General features: G+C 40.1%; 1 protein-coding gene across 1 annotated transcript in view; it reads left to right on the plus strand.

Annotated features, from left to right (window-relative positions):
- Positions 1–23,453, plus strand: part of SLC4A9 (solute carrier family 4 member 9) — a 59,179-nt gene that overhangs the window by 31,991 nt on the left and 3,735 nt on the right. The window contains exons 15-19 of the mRNA XM_070939155.1: positions 13,514–13,675; positions 14,678–14,856; positions 15,231–15,303; positions 16,086–16,154; positions 17,164–17,337. Coding sequence (XP_070795256.1) covers positions 13,514–13,675; positions 14,678–14,856; positions 15,231–15,303; positions 16,086–16,154; positions 17,164–17,337 — 657 coding nt within the window. The remainder of the gene's footprint in view (positions 1–13,513; positions 13,676–14,677; positions 14,857–15,230; positions 15,304–16,085; positions 16,155–17,163; positions 17,338–23,453) is intronic.

A 23,453-nucleotide genomic window follows, 5' to 3' on the forward strand; every position in this document is an offset into this window, starting at 1 on the left:
AAGGGCATCCCTGGGTTGATCCAGGGTGGAGATGTACAGTTGGGTATCATCAGCATACTGATGATACCTCACCCCAAAACTGCAAATAATCTCACCCAGCGGCTTCATGTAGATGTTAAGTTCTCCACTATTTACTTCACTCATTGAGAAACTCTTCATTTATTTGCTTTTTGAGCTTTTAAACAGCAGTCTATAAAAACACAGTATTAGGGTTAGGTCCTCTTATTCCATGACTGCTACGTTTACTCAAGAGCCAATGTAGAAGAACTTTGTCGAAACCTTTTTGAAAATCCAAGTCTTTTCAGGGCCATCTTTATTTACATTTTCAGTTGTTGCTCTAAAAAAAACTTGGTGAGGCAGGATTTACCTTTGTGGAATAAATGCTGATTTTCATTCAACAAGAATATTCCCTTTATGTACCTTGTTATTTTTTATTATAATTTCTACCTATTTAACTGGAACAGACAATAAATTTCCTATATCTCCCCTGGGCCCCTTTTTAAAATTGATGGCACATTAACTACATCCCACAATGACATTCCCGGGCACTGGGCCTGCTTTGAATGCCAACTTATTTCTTGCTAAGTCAGCAATTTCACATTTATATTCTTTAGGAATCCTAGAGTGAATGCTATTAGGACCAGGTGATTTTTTTAGAGTGCAGTTTCTCAAGATATCCCAGAGCAGCATTTTGCAAAGTGTGTTGTATGGAACCCTAGGGTTCTCTGAGAACTTGATGAGGTTCATGATAAATTGATATGAGAGGGGATGTTAACTTGCCCCATGATATTTGGCTTTTAACAGGCAGATGATTCTGTTATAGGATCATATATTCAATCTCAGAGCATAGATAACTGATGTTTGCCTCAACAAACAACTCAGTAATGGAAGCAATTGTTTTCTAACTTCTTTGTTACGGCATATTCTCCAAACACATTCAAGACACATCCATTCATATGCACGCAATATAGCTACAAAAAGGAAAGAACAAGAGGTAGGTGGAGAGAGAGAAAGGGACCAAGATCTTCTCCTCTACTGGTCATGTGGATAAAAGAGTGTTGCGAGATTTTAAGAGTTCCTTAGGGGAGAATTTCAACATTTCAACACCATATTTTATGGTTTATATTATTCACAAGTCATGGAATCTGTGCTGATTGTAACTACAAGTGTCAAGTTTCAAACTTTGTTCTGGCCATGTATCTTTCCATCCTATTGTGATATATCAGTTCCTTAAGGGAAAAAAATATTGGGTCAGGGTTAAGCTTGTAAAATGTTTTAATCATAGTTGACTGTCAGATGAGAGGGGGGTTGGGTCACCTATTGCCGGATCGAAACAGTGTTTTATTCCCACCACTGCCATGAGAGGGCAGTGAGGTCTAGTGAACTCCATCTAAGTCTGGCATCCCTCTCCTTTGGATTATTACATCAGTGAAATGGACCCCCTGGCTATCGGTAATTGGCTATTGCCTCCTCCTGATATCGGATGTATTGGACGAGTGAACTTTGTGCACTGCGAGATTCCCCCCTCTCGCAGGCCTGGCCCTCCATGTTATCGAGGGCCTATCTTGATGACGGGTTTTGGAACCCCGAGAGATGGCATGCGGCAAAGAGGAGATTGAGGGGTTTTTTAAATGGGTTTTTAATCAAAATTTTAAGGGATTCAGGGATGACCAGAGTGCGTTTGGGGGGTAACCCACCAGGGTCAAGGCCGGGCCTGGCGGGGGGCTGCGGCATTGGGGATGCAGGGTCGGATACTAGGGAGGGGGCTAGAGCTCGATCTAGTAAGGGCTGTTTAATTAGTACTGTGGGTGGGAGGGGCAGGTATGGTGGAAGCAGGGGGCCATATCATGTTTCAGGAGTGCGCACTCGCTATCTTCGAGCAATTGCGCACTCCGGTCCCCAATGCTGCTCTCGTTCCCCAGGTAGCACAGAGCCTCAGGGCCTGGGCCACTGACTGATGTTGTACAACACCAGGTCCGTGGTAAATAAAGCCCCCCTCATCCATGATCTTATTCAAGAGGGGAGAGTGGACCTGGCGGGTATCACGGAGACCTGGTTGGGTCCAGAAGGGGGGGTGCCCCTTGTTGAAATGTGCCCACCAGGTTTCCGGGCATTCCATCAGCCGAGAGCCCAGGGTAGGGGCGGGGGGGGCGGTTATTATTAAAGAAAGTCTATGTCCAAGGGAGACCACTGTACCTCAGATAGCCGGGTGTGAGTCCCTCCTTGTGAAGTGGGGCCATGGGGTGCAGATGGGCCTGCTGATTACGTACTTGGCTCCCTGCTGCGTAGCAGTGGCCCTGCCTGAGCTGCTTGACGTGATAGCCGGGGTGACGGTTGATACCCTCAGGTTTATGGTTATGGGGGATTTCAACCTGCCATCTGTTAGTGAAACGTCTATGGCAGCTCGGGAGTTCATGGCTTCCATGACGGCCTTGGACCTGATCCAGTTAGTTCATGACCCTACTCACATAGGGGGACACACTCTGGATCTGATTTTTGTCTCTGGTCAGTGGCAGAGTGATCTGGAAATAGGGGATCTAGTCATTAAGCCCTTGTCATGGTCTGACTTTCAAACCATTACCCTGCGCTGCAGGGAGACAGAGCCGACTAGATGGTTCCGTCCCAGGCGCCTGATGGACCCTGACAGGTTCCTGACGGAGCTTGGGCCATTCCCTGAGGCTCTGGCTCATGGCGTGACTGAAGAACTGGTGGCCGCCTGGGATAGGGCAGCTGCTGGCGCTTTGGACCGCAATCTCAGTTGGCTATCTGGTTCTCCGAGGAGCTGAGGATGATGAACTGCCAGAAAAGACGCCTGGAGAGAGATTGGAGGGCCAGCTGCTCCGAATCTGACTGAACACTGGTGAGGTCTCATATTAAGATCTACCTAGTGGCGATAAAAGTGGCAAAATCTAATTATTTTTCCGCTCTTATCGGGTCTGCAGAGAACCACCCAGTAGCCCTGTTTAGGGTGACCCGCTCCCTCCTTCAACTGGGAGCAAGGGAAGACCCCTTACAGGGCAGGGCTGAGGATTTTGTGCAATTCCTGCATGACAAAGTCACTCAGATTTGGGAAGGCTTGGACTCTGATTGGGTAGATTTGGATGGGGTGACGGAGGTGGGTCTTGAGAATGTTATCTGGGAGGGGTTTGACCCTGTGACTCTCGAGGATGTGGACAGGATTCTGGGTAGGCTTAGCACTGCCACATGTTTATTGGACCCGTGTCCCTCCTGGTTGGTGCTGGCCTCCTGGGCAGTTACACGAGGCTGGCTCCTGGGGATTATTAATGCTTCTTTGAGTGAGGGTTTCTTCCCGCCTTCTTTGAAAGAGGCGGTGGTGAAGCCCCTCCTCAAGAAGCCTTCCCTGGACCCGGCTGTATTAGTGAACTATCGTCCAGTCTCCAACCTTCGCTTTGTTCCGAAGGTTGTTGGGAGTGTGGTGGCGCGACAACTTCCCCAGTACCTGGATGAAGCTGATTATCTAGACCCATTCCAGTCGGGTTTCAAGCCTGGGTACAGCACGGAAATGGCATTGGTCGCATTGGTTGATGATCTCTGGAGGGCTCGGGACAGGGGTTGTTCCTCTTTCCTGGTCCTATTAGACTTCTCAGCAGCTTTTGATACCATTGACCATGGTATCATGCTGCGACGATTGGAGGGATTGGGAGTGGGGGGCACCGTGTTGCGGTGGTTCTCCTCCTTCCTTTCCGACCGTATGCAGTTTGTGTTGGCAGGGGGACAGAGGTCGACCTCGAGGCGCCTTGTTTGTGGGGTGCCGCAAGGGTCAGCCCTCTCGCCGCTTCTGTTCAACATTTATGTGAAGCCGCTGGACAAGATCATCCATGGTTTCGGGGTGAGGTTCCATCAGTACGCTGACGACACTCAGCTGTACATCTCCACCCCGGACCATCCCAATGATGCCCTTGACGTGATGTCCCGGTGCCTGGAGGCCTTGAGGCTCTGGATGGGGAGGAACAGGCTCAGACTCAACCCTTCCAAGACCGAGTGGCTGTGGTTCCCGGCATCCCAGTATAGTCAGCTGGCTCCATCGCTGACTATTGGGGGTGAGATCTTGGCCCCCTCAGAGAGGGCTCACAACTTGGGTGTTCTCCTGGATGCGCGGCTGTCTTTGGAAGAGCATATGACGTCCGTGGCCAGGGGAACGTTTTATCAGGTTTGCCTGATACGCCAGTTGCGTCCCTTTCTGGACTGGGATGCCCTGCGCACGGTCACTCATGCCCTTGTCACGTCCCGTCTGGACTACTGCAACGCTCTCTACATGGGGCTCCCCTTGAAGAGCATTTGGAGGCTCCAACTGGTCCAGAATGCGACCACGCGGGTGATTATGGGTGCGACCCGTCGCACCCACGTGACACCTCTCCTGCGTGAGCTGCACTGGCTCCCAGTGGTCTTCCAGGTGCGATTCAAGGTGCTGGTTATCACCTTCAAAGCGCTCCATGGCTTAGGACTGGGGTATTTATGAGACCGCCTTCTGCCATCGATAGCCTCCCACCGGCCAACTCGCTCCCACAGAGAGGGGCTCCTCAGGGTGCGATCGGCCAAACAATGTCAACTGGCGACACCCAGGGGGACAGCCTTTTCTGTGGGGGCACCAGCCCTTTGGAATGAGCTGCCCCTAGATGTACGTATAATTCCCGACCTGCGCACCTTTCGCCGCACCCTGAAGACCCTCTTATTTCAACAAGCCGGGCTGGCCTAACATGAATATGAATTTTAAATGGGTGTATGTTAGTTTTATTGGGTTGTTTTTAAATCTTGGGCCGAAATTATTTAATTGTTTTTTAAACTGTTTTTAAATTTTATATGCAATGTTTTATCTCGGCTGTACACCGCCCTGAGTCCCACAGGAGAAGGGCGGTATAGAAATAATAATAATAATAATAATAATAATAATAATAATAATAATAATAATAATAATAATAATAATAATAAAAATAATTTGTGGGCCAATTTTTTTTTTATTGCAAAAGTTTTACAATTACATTTTCTCCCCTTTTTCCCCACCACCACCCACCCCAAACTTCCAAACCTCCCTAACCCTCCCTAACCCTCCCCTCCCCCCAGACTTCCACACAATATACTCATATCCGATACAAAACCCCCCTTAGTATAAAACTTGTATAAAACTTGAACCCCTCCCTCCCCCTTATAATTTCTCTTTTTATCTTCATTACATTAAAAAATTTCTAATACATTATTTTCAAGTAAAAGCTATTTGATACTTCCTAGTTTGATATTTGTTCTGAACATATTCTATCCACTTTTTCCATTCCCATTCATAAGTCTCTTGTGAACAATCTTTTAAGTATGCTGAAATCTTCGCCATCTCTGCAAAACTGGCCATCTTCAAAGTCCATTCCTCAATAGTGGGCAAAGCTTCGTTTTTCCAGTATTTACCTATCAACAATCTTGCTGCTGTTATCATATACAATATCAATTTTGTTTCACCCAATGTAAAACCCTTAACTATACCCAATAAAAACAATTGTGGAGAGAATTGAATTTTTTTCTTCAAAACATTCTGCATGACCCACCAAATTTTTATCCAAAAAGCCTTAACTTTCCTACAGGTCCACCAAACATGATAATACGTAGCATCCAAACATTCACATCTCCAACATTTTGGCTGAACATTAGGGTACATACATGATAACTTTTTGGGGTCTAAGTGCCATCTATAAAACATTTTATAGAAATTTTCCCTCAAATTCTGTGACTGTGTAAATTTAACGTTCTGAACCCAATTTTTTTCCCATGTTTCCAACATCACTGGTTCTTCAAAATTTTGAGCCCACTTAATCATACAATCTTTAACTAGTTCGGTTTCTGAATCCCTTTCTAACAAAACATTATAAAGCCTTTTAATATGCATTGGACCTTTCTCTTTTATGTGTCTAACCAATTCTTCCTCGTGCAACATAATACCAGTTTTTTGGTCCTCTTTCCATCTCAATTGCAATTGATTATATTGTAGCCAAGTTAAATTAATCCCTTCAGCCAACAGTGTCTGTAGTGTCTTCAGCTGCCATCTGCCCGCATCAGTAAAAAGAACCTCTTTATATAAACCCCCCCCCCCCGAGTGACATTATATTTGTATTCCACAAAGTATGACCAAGATTCAGCCATAGCGGTATTTTATAATCCCATTTGAATCGGTGCTTCTTCCAAACTCTCATCAAAGAGTCTCTAAGTATATGGCTTTTAAATACTTTGTCGACTTTGTTATCATAAAATAAGTAGGCATGCCATCCAAATTCAAGATCAAAACTTTCTACATTCAATATTCCAGTCTTTTTCCTTCCAAACCAATCACTTGTTAGAGTCAAAGCTGCTGCATCATAATATAGCTGTAGGTTTGGTAGTTTAAGACCTCCCCTTTCTGGAACATCTTGCATAATTTTCAATTTCACTCTCGGCTTTTTCTCGTTGCAGACAAACTTATTCACTCCAGCTTGCCACACTTTCAATTGTTTATCACTTTTAAGCACCGGAATCATTTGAAACAAAAAGAGAAATCTTGGCAAAATGTTCATCTTAACTGCTGCTATTCTTCCAAGTAGAGACAGTTGCAGTTTTTTCCAAGTCTCCATATCTTTCTACACCTCTCGCCACAACACCTCATAATTATTTTGAAACAATTTCATATTTGATTCTGCAACCTGGACTCCTAGATATTTTACCCTTGGTACAACCTCAAAACCTGCCCTCCTTTCAAGCTCGTGTTTACGATCTTGTGTCATATTTTTAACTATCATCTTAGTCTTTTTGTGATTCAGTCTAAAACCTGAAACTTTACCATAGTCTTGTATAATGTCCTTCATCAGGATTATTGATTCCATTGGCTGTGTTAGGGTAACAACTAGATCGTCTGCAAATGCCTTTATTCTGTAATCCTCTTGCCTTATCGTTATACCTTTCAAGATATTAGAGTCCCGTATTGTATTTAACAAGACTTCTAGTGTTAAAATAAATAAAAGTGGGGACAGCGGACATCCCTGTCTTGTTCCTTTTTCAATTTTAAACTCTGTTGTCAAGCTTCCGTTAATAATAATCTGTGCCTTTTGCTCTTGATAAATTGCTGAAATCGCCTGTACAAATTGATCCCCAAAGTTCATCTTTTTTAAAGTCTTTAGTAGAAAATTCCAATCCACTCTATCAAAGGCCTTTTCTGCATCCAAGAAAACCAGCACTGCAGGGATCTGTTTGTTCTTCTCAAGATATTCCAATAGATCTATTACTTGCCTTACATTGTCCTTCATGTATCTACCCTCGATAAATCCCGCTTGGTCGTCATGAATCACCTTTTGAATTACTGGCATCAACCTGTTGGCTAATACTTTCACATAAATTTTATAGTCGGAGTTCAAAAGAGATATTGGTCTATAATTCTCCGGTTTTTTAGGACCGGCTTGCTCTTTTGGTATCAAAGATATGTAAGCTGTTGTCCATGATGGGGGTATTTTACCCCCTTGTTGAATATTGCAAAATAAATCTCTAAGTTGTTCCACCATTTCGACTTGCAGAGTTTTATAATAGACTGCAGTCAAGCCATCCGTACCAGGAGCTTTAGCTGTTTTTAATTGTTTAATTGCTACTATTATCTCTTCCACTGTTATAGGATAATTCATTCTTTCCTTTTGTTGGTCAGTAATTTTTATAACTCTTTTATCATCTAGATATTTTTCTATAAATCCATTCTGCACATCCTCTTTAGCATATAAGTTAGTATAATAATCCACAAAAGCTTCTTTAATTAATTTTTGTTGAAAAATTTCTTTCCCTCCAATATCAATACTATCAATAGTCCGTGTACTCTGCTTTTTCCTCAATGTATAGGCCAACCGTCTGCCCGGTTTATTAGCGTTACAAAATGTATTATGCTTCGCATATTGTAAGTTTGTTGCAACTTGTTCCACCATAAGCATTTGAAATTGGTCTTTCAGAAATTTTATAGCACCACATATTCTTTCATCTGTTGGATTTTTAATAAGTAACTGTTCTTTATTCTTTATTTCTGCTTCCAATTCAGATCTTTTCTTTTGTCGAATCAGTCTATGTTTAGAGTTCATATAGATAAGCACCCCTCTCATGTAAGCTTTACTTGCATCCCAGACAATTTCTATTGGGGTGCCTTTATTCAAATTTATTTCAAAAAATTCTTTCAAGTGCTTTTTAAGTTCTATTATATTTTTTTCATATCTGAACAAGTTCTCATTTAATCTCCAAGAGCGTCTTTCAGTCTTGCCTATCTCAATTTCTATCCATACTGGGCTATGGTCAGTCAAAGTTCTTGGAAAAATCTTTGTTCTTTTTGTCTTAACAAGTAGATCATCTGACAACAAAATGAAATCAATCCTAGAGAAGGATCTATGTCTATCTGAAAAAAAAGTATAGTCCATTTCTTTTGGATTGTGTATTCTCCAAATATCTTTTAATTCCAAATCTTCTTTCATATCAAAAAAGGTCTGTGGTAGCCTAATCCTAGACTTCGCCAAACTCTTTTTATCTAATTTGGAGTCAATTACTCCATTCCAGTCTCCCATGATTAAAATAGATCTATAATCCCATTGCAGTATTTTAGTATGTAACATTTTATAGAAGTGATCCTGTTGTTGATTGGGAGCATAAATTCCAATCAGAAGAATTTGGCCGTTTGTTGTAAATAATTCAATTGCTACAAACCTACCATCTTCATCTGCTTCTATAACTTTAGCCGAAAATTTTTTATTTACATAAATAACCACACCATTCTTTTTTTGCAAAGTTGAAGATATAAAATGCGTTCCTAATTTGGAGTTTATCAAATATTTTTGATCTTGAACTGTAATATGCGTTTCTTGTAGACAAATTATATCATTATTAAATTGTTTCAAATATGCAAATAATTTCCTCCTTTTCTGTGCTGAATTCAACCCATTCACATTCCAAGATAAACACTTAATCGTCATCTTTATCTTTCTGGAGCAAAGAGCAGAATAACCGAATGTCTTCCAGAATCTTCGGTCCTGCTCCCCCCATGGCTCCAGTCTCTTGTGTAGTACTCTTAGCTCCCTTTTTATCTTGTCTTTCCTGTTGTTGCTTTTCTTTAAGTTGCTTAGACTTAGCTCGAGTTATACGCTGATCCTTAAATTCAGCCATCTGAACCGGGTCCAAAATTGGAGAAGATTCCAGCAAAGGCTCATCCAGAAAACCTCCTTCAGCGCCCTGCGTTTCCTCTGGTTGCTGCTTAGACTGTTCTTGAAGTTCTTGTTGAAGTTGCTTCTTATCACTCTCCTTAATCTCCAGAACTGTGGATGTACGCGGAGATGGTGTTCTTTCTTTAAAAATAGTAGTGTAAAAATGCTCCGCCTTCTCCACAGTGTTCAAGCGATATCTTTCTCCCTTGTATCTCAAAATTATACCAGTTGGGGCATCCCACCGAAATGGTATCTGTTGGTTTTGCAGTTCTTTAACAAGAAAGCCAAAGTCCTTTCTGGTTTTCAACATTTTAGGTGGTAACTCTTTATAGACTCCAATTTGTGAGCCCCCCACTTGTATAGAAGTATGAAAGGATTTTTGCAGGATGTCAATCCTTATTGCTCTATCTGTAAAATATATGACCACATCTCTAGGCAATTGTCTTTGTCTGGCCACCCAAGAATTCACTCTGTAAATTTTATCTATTTTGTAAAAAACCACATCAGGATTAATTTTTAAAATCACAGCCAAGGCCTCAGAGCAGACCTGTCTCAAATCCTGTCTGTCATCTTCTCGAATTCCTCGAAGCCGTATAGCGAATTCCATTGCCCTGAATTGCATCATAACAATTTCGTTCTCGACTTTCTGCATTTTATCATCCACATCAGAAATCTTATAGTCATTATCTTTCATCTTGACATTAACTTCTGATTTAAATTCTTCCACTTTAGAATCAACTTTGATAATAAATTCTGCCAGGCCAGACGCAACTTCTGATATTTTTTTGGTCACCTTATTTTGATTCTGTTTCACCATATCTTTAACTTCATTAATTTCCTGCATAATTTCCTGATGAGACTTTTGAATTTTGTCATCTATTTCCTGTTGGGATTTTTGAAATTTATCATCCAAAATTTTAGAAATAAATTCTTTTAAATCTCCCACATCCAACTCTTTTTTCTGAGTCTGTAGCTGTTGAGCAGGGGGAGGCTGCGTTTCATGTTTATGTGTGGGGGATCCCCCCCCTGTTGCCTTCCCTTCCTGCTTCTTTGAAGCCATCCTGCCACGTAGGCTAGTTTTTCTGAAGAGGGAAGTTCCTTTTCCTTTCCCTCCTCCACAGAAACTTCTAAAAAAGTCCCCCAGATTTAATCAAATGAAACTGAAGTAAAGCAAAGTCAGATTTTAGAAAAAGGAATTTTTTCTTTAAATAGACCAACTTTGTAGCAGCTTTGTAACTTTATAGCAAAGCAGGATGACTTCACAAATCCACTTTCACTAGCTCGTTAACTCAAATACTGGGCGCCATATTTTTTCAAATCACTTTCACTCACTCGCTTTCTCTTTTGAATTATAAAGTCAACAAAGCACTAATACTTGCAATTTTCAAGTTTCTGGATTCAAGTTAGTATTTCCACTGCTTGTTAAGGTTGGTTCCTTTCACTTTAAAAGTTTGCTGCTGCCGGCTTGTTCTGCTGAAGGCAGAATCGTCCCACGCCGCCCGGAGTCTCCGCAGGTTGGGAGGGAGCCGCGCCTGTTTTCTCCCCAGAAACAATTCTCTGGGGGGTTACAGGGGCTCAACCTGTGCCCTGCTGTCTCTTCTCCTACAATCTTCAAGATTTCGGAGTTTTCGAGCCGCTCCTCGTTCGCGGGGCGGCTCTACAAGCGGCGGGGCTGGCGGTCTTTAAAAAACACCGCCATCGCCGAAGCTTGCAAACCGGAAGTCATGGGCCAAATTTTTGTATATTTGATTTTAAGGGTTTTTTAAATTTTGTAATTTATCTGTCTTTTAATATGGCTGTACACCGCCCTGAGTTCTTCGGGAGAAGGGCGGTATAGAAATCTAATAAAAGTTAAAGTTAAAGTTAAAGATCCCTAAAAATGATACTACCATTCAATTGGAAGAAGGGGGAGACTTGGATTCGATTTAATAGCATTGCCTGTGTCAATAGATATTTTACAACCTTTATCCTGGCGCCAAAGAGCCCTGAGATCCTCTTAATGTAGAGGAATGTTTATAATAGCCATGTGGGTTGTTTCACTTTAAAGGATAATGGTGTGAATGCATGGTTGCTCGGGTTCTCAGGGAAACTAGTAAAGAAAACATCTTCACACTTGTGTATTTAATAAAAGTAAACTAAACTATTGGCTAAAATCTACATTCTGACTTAAAGGGAGGGGTCTCTACTGCTTTAATCCCACTTGTCTTGCCTAAGGGTACTCAGATCTTGCTTTAAACTTGGTTGCTATCATTTCTGCTTAATAAAGGGATCCTTTTGAACTATTATGTTTCAAGAGTTTTTACTTTCTTAAGTTGGAAGGAGAGGATCACCAGGATGATCTATCATGTCATGTTTGGTATTAATGAGGCGTCTGCTACTTTTAACATTTTGGACCATCAAATATTCCTGTCACAATTTTCTTTAGTAGTGTTTTGCAGTGCAGTGTTCTCAACCTTATCTATTTGCCTGATGTTTTCTTTCTTTGGATTTAAAGATATCATTTTCTTATTTTGAATTAGATTTTGACTAATCTTGAATGTTAATGCCTTGTTTCCCCAATTTATGATCTTTCTCTGTAATCCATTTAAGTAGGGCAATCTAGTACTCATTAAAGCCTTAATTGTAAAAGGTTATCTAGATACAATGACTTAACAAGTGCAACTATTAAGTAATTACTAATCCAAGACTAATATAAGTGTAGGAAAACTGAGGTATAGACCTTCACTCCATTGGGGCTTCTTTGCAATCTGGTATTCACCCTGATAATGATGCTATTCATGTGAACTAGAGGACCATGGCAGAGTCTGAAGACGGTATCTATGATAAAAGTGTCAGAAGTCAGTAATTGGGCTACCATATCTGGCCTGCAAAATTCAGAAAGTGACTAGATTCATCAAAATCTCTGTGGCTATCTAGCAATTACCTGAATTTTAGCAGCCCCAATATGGTAGCCCTACATATATTTTGTGCCAAGTCGTATAAACTGCTGACATTAGCTAAGAAATTATTTGTTAACCCAACCTTAATTCTGCTTGAATTTATGCCCTGTGATTCTTGCTGACTTGTCTTTTAACTTTATAGTTCAATATATATAATTACCTGGTTTTTGATCTTTTAAAATATCAAACTTCCTTTGGCAATATAATAATGCGAGTGCAGGTAATATATTTTATAAGTAACTATTTCTTTTTTTTTTCCTCTTAAAATTAAGAGAGAGATTTTCTAATTCTGATAAGAATGTTTAAGCCATTGAGTTCTGGAACCAAAATGATTGATACATCATTGTACTTTGTATGTAAAGTACAGTAGTAGCCAAAATTGTGCAAACTTTTTGGGAAAAGTGTATTTTCTAAAACTAGCTGATAACACTTTTTTTTGGAGTAGTACCATAAAATTATATAAAATTATATATCAATGGAAAGATAATTTAATCAAGAATGTAATGCAATAACTTTTATGAAGGATTTGCTATTAGAATAGCAGTTACAGTATAAAGAAGAAAACATGTAGAAATAATGAGATATACAAAAATTATCACCATAGAAAAAATGAGATATACAAAAATTATCACGTCAGTTAATACTTAATTGAGTAACCTTTAGCATGAATTACGACCTTAAATGTCTTCCCATGGAGTGAATCAAGTCTTTTAGTTCTGCAGCTGTTATAATGTGAAACCAAGATTGAATGATTGCATCTATTAACTGGGTTTTATTGCTGGGTCGCTTCTGACTAACAACAACTTTAGTCGGCTCCATAGATTTTCAGTTGGGTTAAGGTCTGGGCTATACCCAGGCCATTCCTGTAATGGAATATGATTATCCTGAAATTCCAAAAAAAAAAAGTGGTGTTATTAGCCAAACCTCAAAAATACACTTTTCCCAAAAGGTTTCTACAATTTTGGCCATTATTGTATATGCTCTATATTTTATTAACATAAAGTACACTCACAAACACACTTACAGTATTAGGTACACATATTATTGTATACAAAGTATATTTCTATTAATTATAAAGTACATAAAGCTATTTTAAAGCTGGGGACATAAAATGTACACAAAACAAATGCATTTATCAAACAATTCCATTTTTGAAAAATCAGATAACTATAATAATTATCCATAAAATTGAAACAATCTTTCTACAATTTAATCAGCTGGAGCTATCATTCAGACTTGATAGTTTCTTTCTTGATTAGACAAGAATTAAGGTGCAGATATACTTTGCCAAATACTTTAAGAGGCAATGCTTATCTGTCTGCTATCTACTCCCAACTCATCCTGTGGCTTGCTAACTTTTTCCAATTATTCCCTCTGCAGCCTACAAATCCCAAGCGAGACTGGCTTGTGTTTCCATTTGGAGCAAATCCCTGGTGGATATACTTAGTGTCTTCAGTACCTGCCATTCTAGTTATCATCCTCATCTTCATGGATCAACAGATAACAGCTGTCATTCTCAATCGCAAGGAATATAAACTGCAGGTCAGTATTTGGTTGGGCTCTGTAATGTAGTAATGCTTTAGTTTATTGGAAAATCTCTCTTAAACACACAGATATTGAACCATAAACTGAGGAACACCAGAATAATTGTTGAGACTAAACTTGTGTTTCAAAGACAATTATGTAATAAACAGGTTTTTAAAGCCAAGTAAATTTATATGGCATGTTTTCATATAATCTGGACTCAGCTTTAAAGGGTTTTATAGAGCATATTGGAAATGGTTTAAAAAGGGGCTGCATACTTCATCCATTTTGCCTTCCAGGCTTATTTATTTTTAAAAGGAGGAACAAACTTAGCATATTGCAGATTGTTCATTTTGCTCTCTTTGTGTTATTTTTCACTACCATAGTTGCTGGTGTGAAGAAACCCATGCTTCCTTATTTGTAAAAGCAAATATTGGAAGAAAGGAAGAAGATAAAGCATTAGTTACCAAAGCAAGAAACAGAAATAAATATGTTTCCAAATTTAGTAGACAATATATAGCAATAGGAATAGCACTTAGACTTATATACTGCTTCACAGTGCTTTACAGCCCTCTCTAAGTGTTTACAGTGTCAGCATATTGCCCCCAACAAACTGGGTCCTCATTTTACCGACCTTGGAGGTGAAGGCTGAGTCAACCTTGGCCTCATGAATTTTGAACTGCCAAATTGCAGGCAGCCAACAGTCAGCAGAAGTAGCCTACAGTACTGCATTCTAACCACTGTGCCACCAGGGCTCATGTAGAATTTCTTAGTACCATATGCAACATTTTCTGTTTTATATTCCTAAGGAAATGGTATTGATGTACGAAATCTTACATAAAATTCTCTAACCCTAATTTCACTGTAGGCAGTGAAATTCTGGAAACATAATCAATTACACAACTTATAAAAATGTTATTGTTTCAAATCAGTTAAAGGAGTCATAGTCTAAAATAGAAAACTTTACCGTGCATTATCCAGCCCACATCTCCTAGTGCTATCTCCAATGTTCTCTTGCAGAAAGGGGCAGGATTTCATCTAGATTTCCTCTGTGTTTCCCTGCTGATGATTGTTACATCGTTTATGGGCTTGCCCTGGTATGTGTCCGCCACAGTCATATCTCTGGCGCATATGGACAGCCTTAAGAAAGAAAGCACTACCAGTGCTCCAGGAGAACAGCCAAAGTTCCTTGGAATCAGGTATTGGAAGTAGATTGCAGTTTTAAGGATTCAAAAATGGAGGTGTTATTATTTGTCATTATTCTCTATATTCTACACTAGCCTTCTCCAACATGGAAATATATACAACATTCAAAATCAATACTCCTGCAAGCTATGCTCACTTTGGGATTTGAAGTTTTAACACATTTGGAGAACACCAAATTAGGGAAGACCATATTAAATAGTAGGAAATGATTGATTGGGCCCCACCCCATTTTGCTGGATAACATAATGAAGGCACTGGGTGGGATTGGCAGATGACTGACTTAGGAAGATTGGGATTGATTTAGGATTTATGGGATTGGCAGATGGCTGAAATATGAAGGCCTAATTTAGAAATACTCTTCTTACAGGGAGCAAAGAGTTACAGGATTGATGGTCTTTATTCTCACAGGATTGTCTGTGCTTCTTGCTCCGGTGCTCAAGGTGATTTTTAAAAAGTATTCGTATAAGTATTTAATGCATAGATCTGTTATTTCATTTCCCATTGTTCATGTGAAGTTTTGATTTTGCTGTCTAAAATACTTTGGTAGCAAACTGAATTCAGCTGCCTGAATTTCAGCCTAGTGTATTGCTGGAAAGTATTGGAACAGAAAAGGATTGGTTATGGGATTTGTTCTCATTTTCATGGATTAGAGTGAAAAATGCAGACCAGCCAGGTGTGTGATTGAGATTGTTTGATTTCTCTTTGAAGGAATGGTTCCACTGTATGCTGCATTGAGCAGAACCCTATTCTTCAAGCACTGTGCTTTTGGGTGCCACAATTTGAGAGACTCAGACAAACTGGAACAGCTACAGAGAAGGGCAACACAAATCAGCAGGAACCTGGAAACACAATATTACAAATATTAACAGAAAATACTACACAGGAAATACACTGAGGGGGAAGGGGGGTTTAGAAATCATGTTCCTTAGATAAGCTGTGACATATATAAACTTTCTATCCCTCTCTGCTTTGAAAAGTTAAGGGAAGGCTGACTGAATAGACCATTTTGATAGCCAAATTCTTACAGAGAAAGATGACCACAGGGAAGGGAAAAATACCTGAAGAGATGTCATGTAAAAGAAGGCAGAAATGTTACTGTTTAGTATCCCAGTGAAGGACTTGAAAAAGCAAACACTGGCAGTGATGTTTTACTGACTTTAAAGACAGTCTTTTGTGACTCATACTTTAAATGTGATTAATTTTCTTTCTTTCATATCCCAAGTTTATCCCAATGCCTGTGCTGTATGGCATTTTCTTTTATATGGGTATATCTGCACTTAGCAGTATTCAGGTGAGTGCAAAAAAGTTGTAGAAATACATTCTGCAGTGTTGGGGAGGATGAAGGTTAATTCAATCAGCAGAGTATATAGTATTTTCTAAGACATATACAGTAGTCTGAATAACGCGGGAAGGCTCTGTCTATAATTAAGGTCTCCTGGATTTTTGTGTGCTCCTTTTCAAGAAGTTGTTTTTTTTTTTTTTACTTGCTTGTTTTGTGTCTTTGAAGCAGTTTTGACTCCTGGCCACTGTCTGGACTAGCCCCTGTAGTTTTCTTGGCCAGATTTTCAATAGTAGTTTGCCACTGTCTTTTTTCTATGGCTGAGAAGGAGCGACTAACCCAAGGTCACCCAGATGACTTCATACCCAAGGCCAGATTAGAGTCACGGTCTCTGGTTTCTAGTCTGCTGGGTTAACTACCAAAAAGAAGTCCTCAGTGCTAATAAAGCATAAGAGAAATGCATGCAAGAGGTACTTTTAAAAATAAAGCTGGAGCTCAGAGCTAATGTGTAAGGAGAGGGGCCAGATTAGCCCTTGATTCACTTACTATTCCCGATCTGTAATTTCAATTGTAAAACGTGGAGCAAGCCATGCTTAGCCAAGCAACCCTGAAATTTATTGGAAATTCTCTTTTTACATCTTAGAGCTAATATAAGTAACCCAATTCCAGGCAGAGATGGAATATTCATTCATTTATTTTCCTATGCCTCACTCTGAGTGGCTTATAAATCTCCCCAAATGGTAATATCATTAAAACATAACAATGCGTAATAAGTAATCCGCAATGTGTAATAAGTAATATCTCACATCAGCATGTGAGGTATTACTTATTACACATTGCTGATTACTTATTACGCATTGTTATGTTTTAAAATCAAAAGAAACTCAAAAGACTCCTTCAGCTCCCAGGAGCCCCCTGAAATAACTTGGGCAGGTCCAATCTGATATCAGAGAGAGAAGTGGGCAGCCACTGATTCCTACTGGGGAGCTTCCACTATATTTCTTGTTTTCATTTTTTCCAGTTCATGGAGAGACTTCAACTCTTGTTGATGCCTGCTAAACACCAGCCAGACTTCATTTATCTACGCCACGTTCCACTATGCCAAGTGCATCTTTACACCTTCATTCAGATCTTCTGCCTTGCTGTTCTGTGGCTTATTAAGTCAACTGCAGCTGCCATTATCTTCCCTTTAATGGTAAGAGCCCTTAGACATGAATGTCTTGTAGTATAGCCATATATTATGGAGAGAATGAGTGAATCTGCCCAATATCTTTTCCTATGTACAGAAAAGCCTTTTATTGTCCACAGCATTCTACCTTCTATTACAGACTTGTACAATCCTAAATTTACTCAACTGGAGAAAAACTAATTCCACCTAGCCATACCCATTTATTGTCAGTTATTTTCTGAATATGTATCAGATATACTGGATTTTTTTAAATATACATTAATATTTTACATTGATATTTTGAAATAAACATTCCATTGTTTTAAAATATCTGTTCTATCAGATTTTTAATTCAAACCTGAATTTTAATCTTGATGTAATTATTAATGTTTTAAAATGTTGTAATTATTTGTTTGATTGTTCATACACATGTTTATATATTGCATATTTCAAAGGATGCAAAGCAGTTTACTGTATAACAAAAGAAGGAAATACAAATGTATAACCAACGACTCCAAACAAATACAAATAATAATCAGAATAAACCTCATACCTAAGGCAGCCTTTCCATGTCTGTTTCAGTAGTGGGTTCCACTTACCTTCACTACCGGTTTGGAATCAGGAGTGCGCATGCGCTTGCTTTGCTTGCATGCAAGGCTTCTGCACAGAGCGTCCGTGATGATGTCTGGGCGGGTGGGCGGAGCCTCCCACCACCACCACTACTGGTTCGCCCAAACTGGTAGAAACCCACCACTGGTCTGGTTACTGTACAGTACAAAACAATCCTCAATAGTTTTTTAAAAGTATTTTAGAAATATTTTTACTGTAAAGGGCATTGTGTAACTCAGGAGACAAGGTGTCCTCAAAAAGGGCTAGATCAAGACATAGTAAAATAAAGGTAAGGTAAAGGAGTCTCTGGGGATTTTACTCTGCTAGTCATTGCCAACTATAAGGGGCAGTGCTCATCTTCAAGGCCACTGTACCAACACTATCTGAAGACATTTCTGTGGTCATGTGGCCAACATGATGTCATAGAGCGCTGTTATCTTCCTAGCTTAATGGTATCTATTTATTTGCATTTGCCTGTTTTTGAACTAGTAGGTTGGCAGAAGTTGGGGCGAGGATGGGAGTTCATCCTGTTGCATGGCATTCAGGTCTCCAGTCAGTTTCCAGCCAACCAACCCAGCATCTTAACCACTGTGCACCGTGCTACCCTTAGATCAACCACTTCAGAATGGGGCATACAATCATCTTCTACAAGGGAGAACTCAGTGGTGGGCTGCTGCCGGTTTGGACCAGTTCTAGAGAACCAGTAGTTCCGATGATCAGCTGGCCCCGTCCACCTACCCCCACCCTATCCTGTCCTATATTTCTTTCTTTCTGGCTCAGCTGATTCACGTGGCACAGTTGATTTCTGTGCCTCTGCTGTTCTACTTACCAGGGCTGCCATAGAAGGTAAGCAGCTGAGCTTCAAATTGCTGTATTTTGAACACTGCACACATGTGCATCAGGCACTCTTGTGCACAAAGTGCGTGCTCACAGAACTGGTTGTTAAACCGGTTGCAGCCCACCAGTGGGAGAACCCAACTCTTTCTTTCAAAAAAGAGATGGTCTACCCATATGACCCAGATAGGTTATCATTTTGCTCACAGGTGGCAGAGTTCATGCCATTAAGAGACTGACCTCATTCTTGACCTTCACAAATTAAAAAAAAATGCTAGATAGTCTAGTAAGATGTTGCCTGGCCCCCACCCAAGTAGTTCCCAACTCTGAGTGAAACTGAATAATTCTATCTGTGAAACAGGTCCAAATGTCACAGCAATCTGCAAGAGGATTGTCACCTCTCTTTTTTTCTAAAGGAACAGGTAATCTTAAACAGAGTCACTGGATGTGAATCTACATGTACACTAAACATGAAAAATGCTAAGTATGTTCTTAAATGTGGTTATGGAACTTTATTTGGTCAAAGTGACTTTATTTTCTACCATTCTAGGTGTCTATTCATTTTATCTTCTATAGAAAAGAAGATAAAGCGCTCCATGGCTTAGGGCCGGGGTACTTACGAGACCGCCTTCTGCCACCAATAGCCTCCCACCGGCCAGTACGCTCGCACAGAGTGGGCCTCCTCAGGGTGCCGTCCGCCAGACAATGTCGGCTGACGACCCCCAGGGGGAGAGCCTTCTCTGTGGCGGCGCCCACCCTCTGGAACAACCTCCCCCCAGAGATACATACAATAACAGACCTCTGGATTTTTCGTCGGGCCCTGAAAACCCATCTATTTCAACTAGCGGGGCTGGCTTGAGTTAATTTTAAATTGATTTTAAATTGGGTTATTTTAATTTACGGCCAATAATATTTAATTATTTTAAATTGTTTTTAAATTTTGTATGTATTGTTTTTTACTCCAGCTGTTCACCGCCCTGAGTCCTATTCTGGAGAAGGGCGGTATAGAAATTTAAATAAATAATAATAAATAAATAATAAATAATAATAGCTCCTTGGTTGGAGGCAATCTCATGTTAAGCATGTAATAAAACTACTCATAAGACTAACAATATGCACAAAACTAGAAAGCAAGCTGACATGGCAGAAAACTGATAGTAATATTAATCTTGAATCCATATTGAGGTAAAAGCCAGATCTAACCGACTGATGGCAACATCCCTGGCCTCCCTCAATTAGCTTTCTGTGATGCAAACCAGATCTGTACATACATACATAATTTCACCCCACATAATCCTATGGCACCAACATGCATTCTCCAACAGCATCCTGAGCCAATAACACCTAGCCATCCTATTATTTGGTCAAAGGGGAGCAGAAGTACCAAAAGTATGGGGACCTGCAACAACTTGCCATCATGCCTCCTGTGTCCATCATGCCTCCTGTGACTCATCCCCATAGAAATATACTCTTCTATCACATCAGCTTCCTAGGGCTCACCCCAAAATTCAGCCCAGGGATGACTACTGTTATTATTTAACAAATTAACAGAGTTGGAAGGGACTTTGTAGGTCATTTAGTCCAACCCTCCCCCAACCAAACAGGATACCATACACCATTTTTGATAAATGGCAGTACAATCTTTTCTTGAAAGTCTCAAGTGATGAAGCTCCCACAACTTCTGAAGGCAAGCTGTTCCACTGGTTGATTGTTCTCACTGTCAGAAAATTTCTCCTTATTTCCAGGTTAAATCTCTCCTTGTTTAGTTTCCATCCATTATTCCTTGTCTGCCCTTCAGGTGCTTTAGAAAATAGCTTGACCCCTTCCTCTTTGTGGCAGCTGCTCAAATATTGGAAGACTGCTATCATATCTCCCTGGTCCTTCTCTTCAGTAGACTAGCCATGCCCAGTTCCTGTAACTGTTCTTCATATGTTTTAGTCTCCAGTCCCCTAATCATCTTCTTTGCTCTTTTCTGCACTTTTTCTAGAGTCTCAACATCTTTTTTTATAATTTGGTGACCAAAACTGGATGCAATACTCTAGGTGTGGTCTTACTTATCTCTATAGTGGTATTAGTACCTCACGTGATCTTGATTGTATCCCTCTGTTATTGGAATTTAGGATTGCATTGGCTCTTTTGGCTGCTGCTGCACACTGCTGGCTCATATTTAGCTGGTTATCCACTAAGACTCCAAGATCTCTCTCACAGTTACTGCTATTAAGCCTGGCTTCACCCAGTCTATATGTGTACTTTTGGTCTTTCTTGCCTAAGTGTAGGACTTTACTTTTCTCTACATTGAATTTCATTTTGTTAGATAGGGCCCAGTGATCAAGTCTGTCAAGATCCATCTGGATCTTGAGCCTATCTTCTGGGATGTTGGCTATTCCTGCCAGCTTAGTATCATCTGCAAATTTGGTAAATTCCCCTTCTATTCCCTCATCTAAGTCATTTATGAAGATATTGAAGAGTACTGGGCCTAAGAACCTTGTGGCACCCCACTGCTTACTTCCCTCCATGTAGACCTAGACCCATTAAGGTGTACGGTTTGTCAGCAGTTGCGAATCCATCTGGTGGTGATGCTATCTAAGCTTTTTTCTAGCTTACCAAGAAGTAGGTTGTGGTCTACTTTGTTGAATGCTTTGCTGAAGTCTAAGTATATTATGTCCACAGTATTTCGCTGGTCTACTAATTTAGTCACTATGTTGAAGAATGAAATAAAATTGGTTTGGCATGATCTGTTTTTAACAAACCCATGCTGATTGCTAGTTGTTACTTTACTTGTTTCTAGATGTTGACAGGTCTGTTTTTTTTATTATCTTTTCCAGTATCTTCCCGGATATTGATGTTAGGCTGATTGGTCTGTAGTTTCCTGAGTCAGTTTTTTTTTCTTTTTTGAAGATGGGAACCACATCAGTTCTTTTCCAGTCCTCCGGTAGTTCCCTGGTGCTCCAGGATTTTTGAAAGACGATGTGCAGTGGTTCTGAGATGACCTCTGCCAGCTCCTTTAGAACTCTGGGGTGTAATCCATCAGGTCCTGGTGATTTGTGTTCATCAAGATAAGACTGGTGTTCTCTCTCTCTCTCTCTCTCTCTCTCTCTCTCTCTCTCTCTCTCTCTCTCTTTTTTTTTTTTTTTTTGCTTATTTTAACTTTTATTTCTAGTCTGGCTTTTACAGTTATGTTTTTAGTAGGTTAGGCTATAGTTTCTTTTTGAGTGAAGACCGATGCAAAGAATGAGTTAAGCAGCTCTGCTTTCTCTCTGTTCCCCGTTACTTCCTTGCCGCCTTCTCTCTTTAGTGGACTGACTGTTTCTTTGATTTTTTTTCTTGTTATTTATATGTTGGAAGAAACTTTTTTTTTTATCTTTGACTTTTGTTGCAAGTCTTTGTTCATTCTGAGCCTTTCCTTTCCTGACTTCATCTTTGCAGATTCTGGCTATCTGCTGATATTCTGCCTTAGTTGTGTGTTCCTCTTTCCATTTTTTGTACTTGACTTTTTTGTCTTTCAATTTGTCAGAGAGATCTTTGTGCAGCCATGCTGGTTTCTTCTTGGATTTCTTGTTTTTCTTTCTCAGTGGTATTGTGCTGGTCTGGGCTTTTATGATCGTACTTTTCAGTTTCCCAAGTTTCTTGAGTTTTTTTCCCTTTAGGATTTTAGGAATACTTAGGGATCTTTCCCAAGTTCTCTCTGAGTTTATTAGAATCAGCTCTTTTAAAATCTAAGACTCTGATGTCATTATGTTCTATTGCTTGTGTTGAATTCTAGTATGACATGGTCACTCTCACTCAAGGTTCCTGCAGTTTCAACTCCCTCTATCACTTCTTCTCTGTTTGTAAGAATTAAGTCCAGTATGGCTGTCCCTCTAGTTCCCTCTTCTACCTATTGGACAACAAAGTTGTCAGCTAGGTTGGTTAGGAACCTATTTCATTTCTCATTTGGTGCAGAATTAGTTTTCCAACTGATATCAGGGTAATTGAAGTCTCCCATTACTATTGTAGTGTGTTTCCTACATATATTTGTTAGCTTGTTGGCAAAAACAAACATCTATTTTTCTGCATGATTGAGTGGTCTACGGTATGCACCTATGGCCCAGTGGTGAGTTGCTACCAGTTCACCCCGGATTGGGCGAACCGCTAGTGGCAGGAGGCTCCACCCACCTGCCCGGATGCTTCAGTGCATGCGTAGAAGCTTCTGCACCTAAGTATCGTACGCACAAGTGTGCGTGCACACCCGAGCGAACCGGTAGCAAACTAAATTGAAACCCACTACTGCTATGGCCATGTCATTCTTTTTTTCCTTTATATTAGTCCATATGCATTATAGGAGGTTTTCTTCTTTTGTTTCATGCATTTCTGTAGCAATATAGTGATCCTTTACATACAGTGCAACTTCACCTCCTCTTTTAAGGGGTTTGGGTTTTTTGAACAGTTGGTATCTTTCTATCAGTATGTTCCAGTCATGGGTTTCATCTCACCAAATTTCTGTTATTTCAACTATAACCTATCTACCTTCATGTATTAGTAGTTCGAGTTCATCCTGTTTGTTCCCCAGACTTTGTGCATTTGTATATAGGCACTTGAGATCTTTATGTCTGACACCGGGTATGCTTTCTGTGTCTCTTATTTGGTGTTTGAGTTTGTCTTCCTTCCCATCCCTTTTTACTTCATTTTTTGACTTGCTTTCTAGGGGTTTTTGCTTGGAA

The sequence above is a fragment of the Pituophis catenifer genome, unplaced genomic scaffold, assembly GCF_029215685.1.
Source record: "Pituophis catenifer annectens isolate HBS135680 unplaced genomic scaffold, rPitCat1.0.hap2 SCAF_3, whole genome shotgun sequence".
Classification (NCBI taxonomy): domain Eukaryota; kingdom Metazoa; phylum Chordata; class Lepidosauria; order Squamata; family Colubridae; genus Pituophis; species Pituophis catenifer.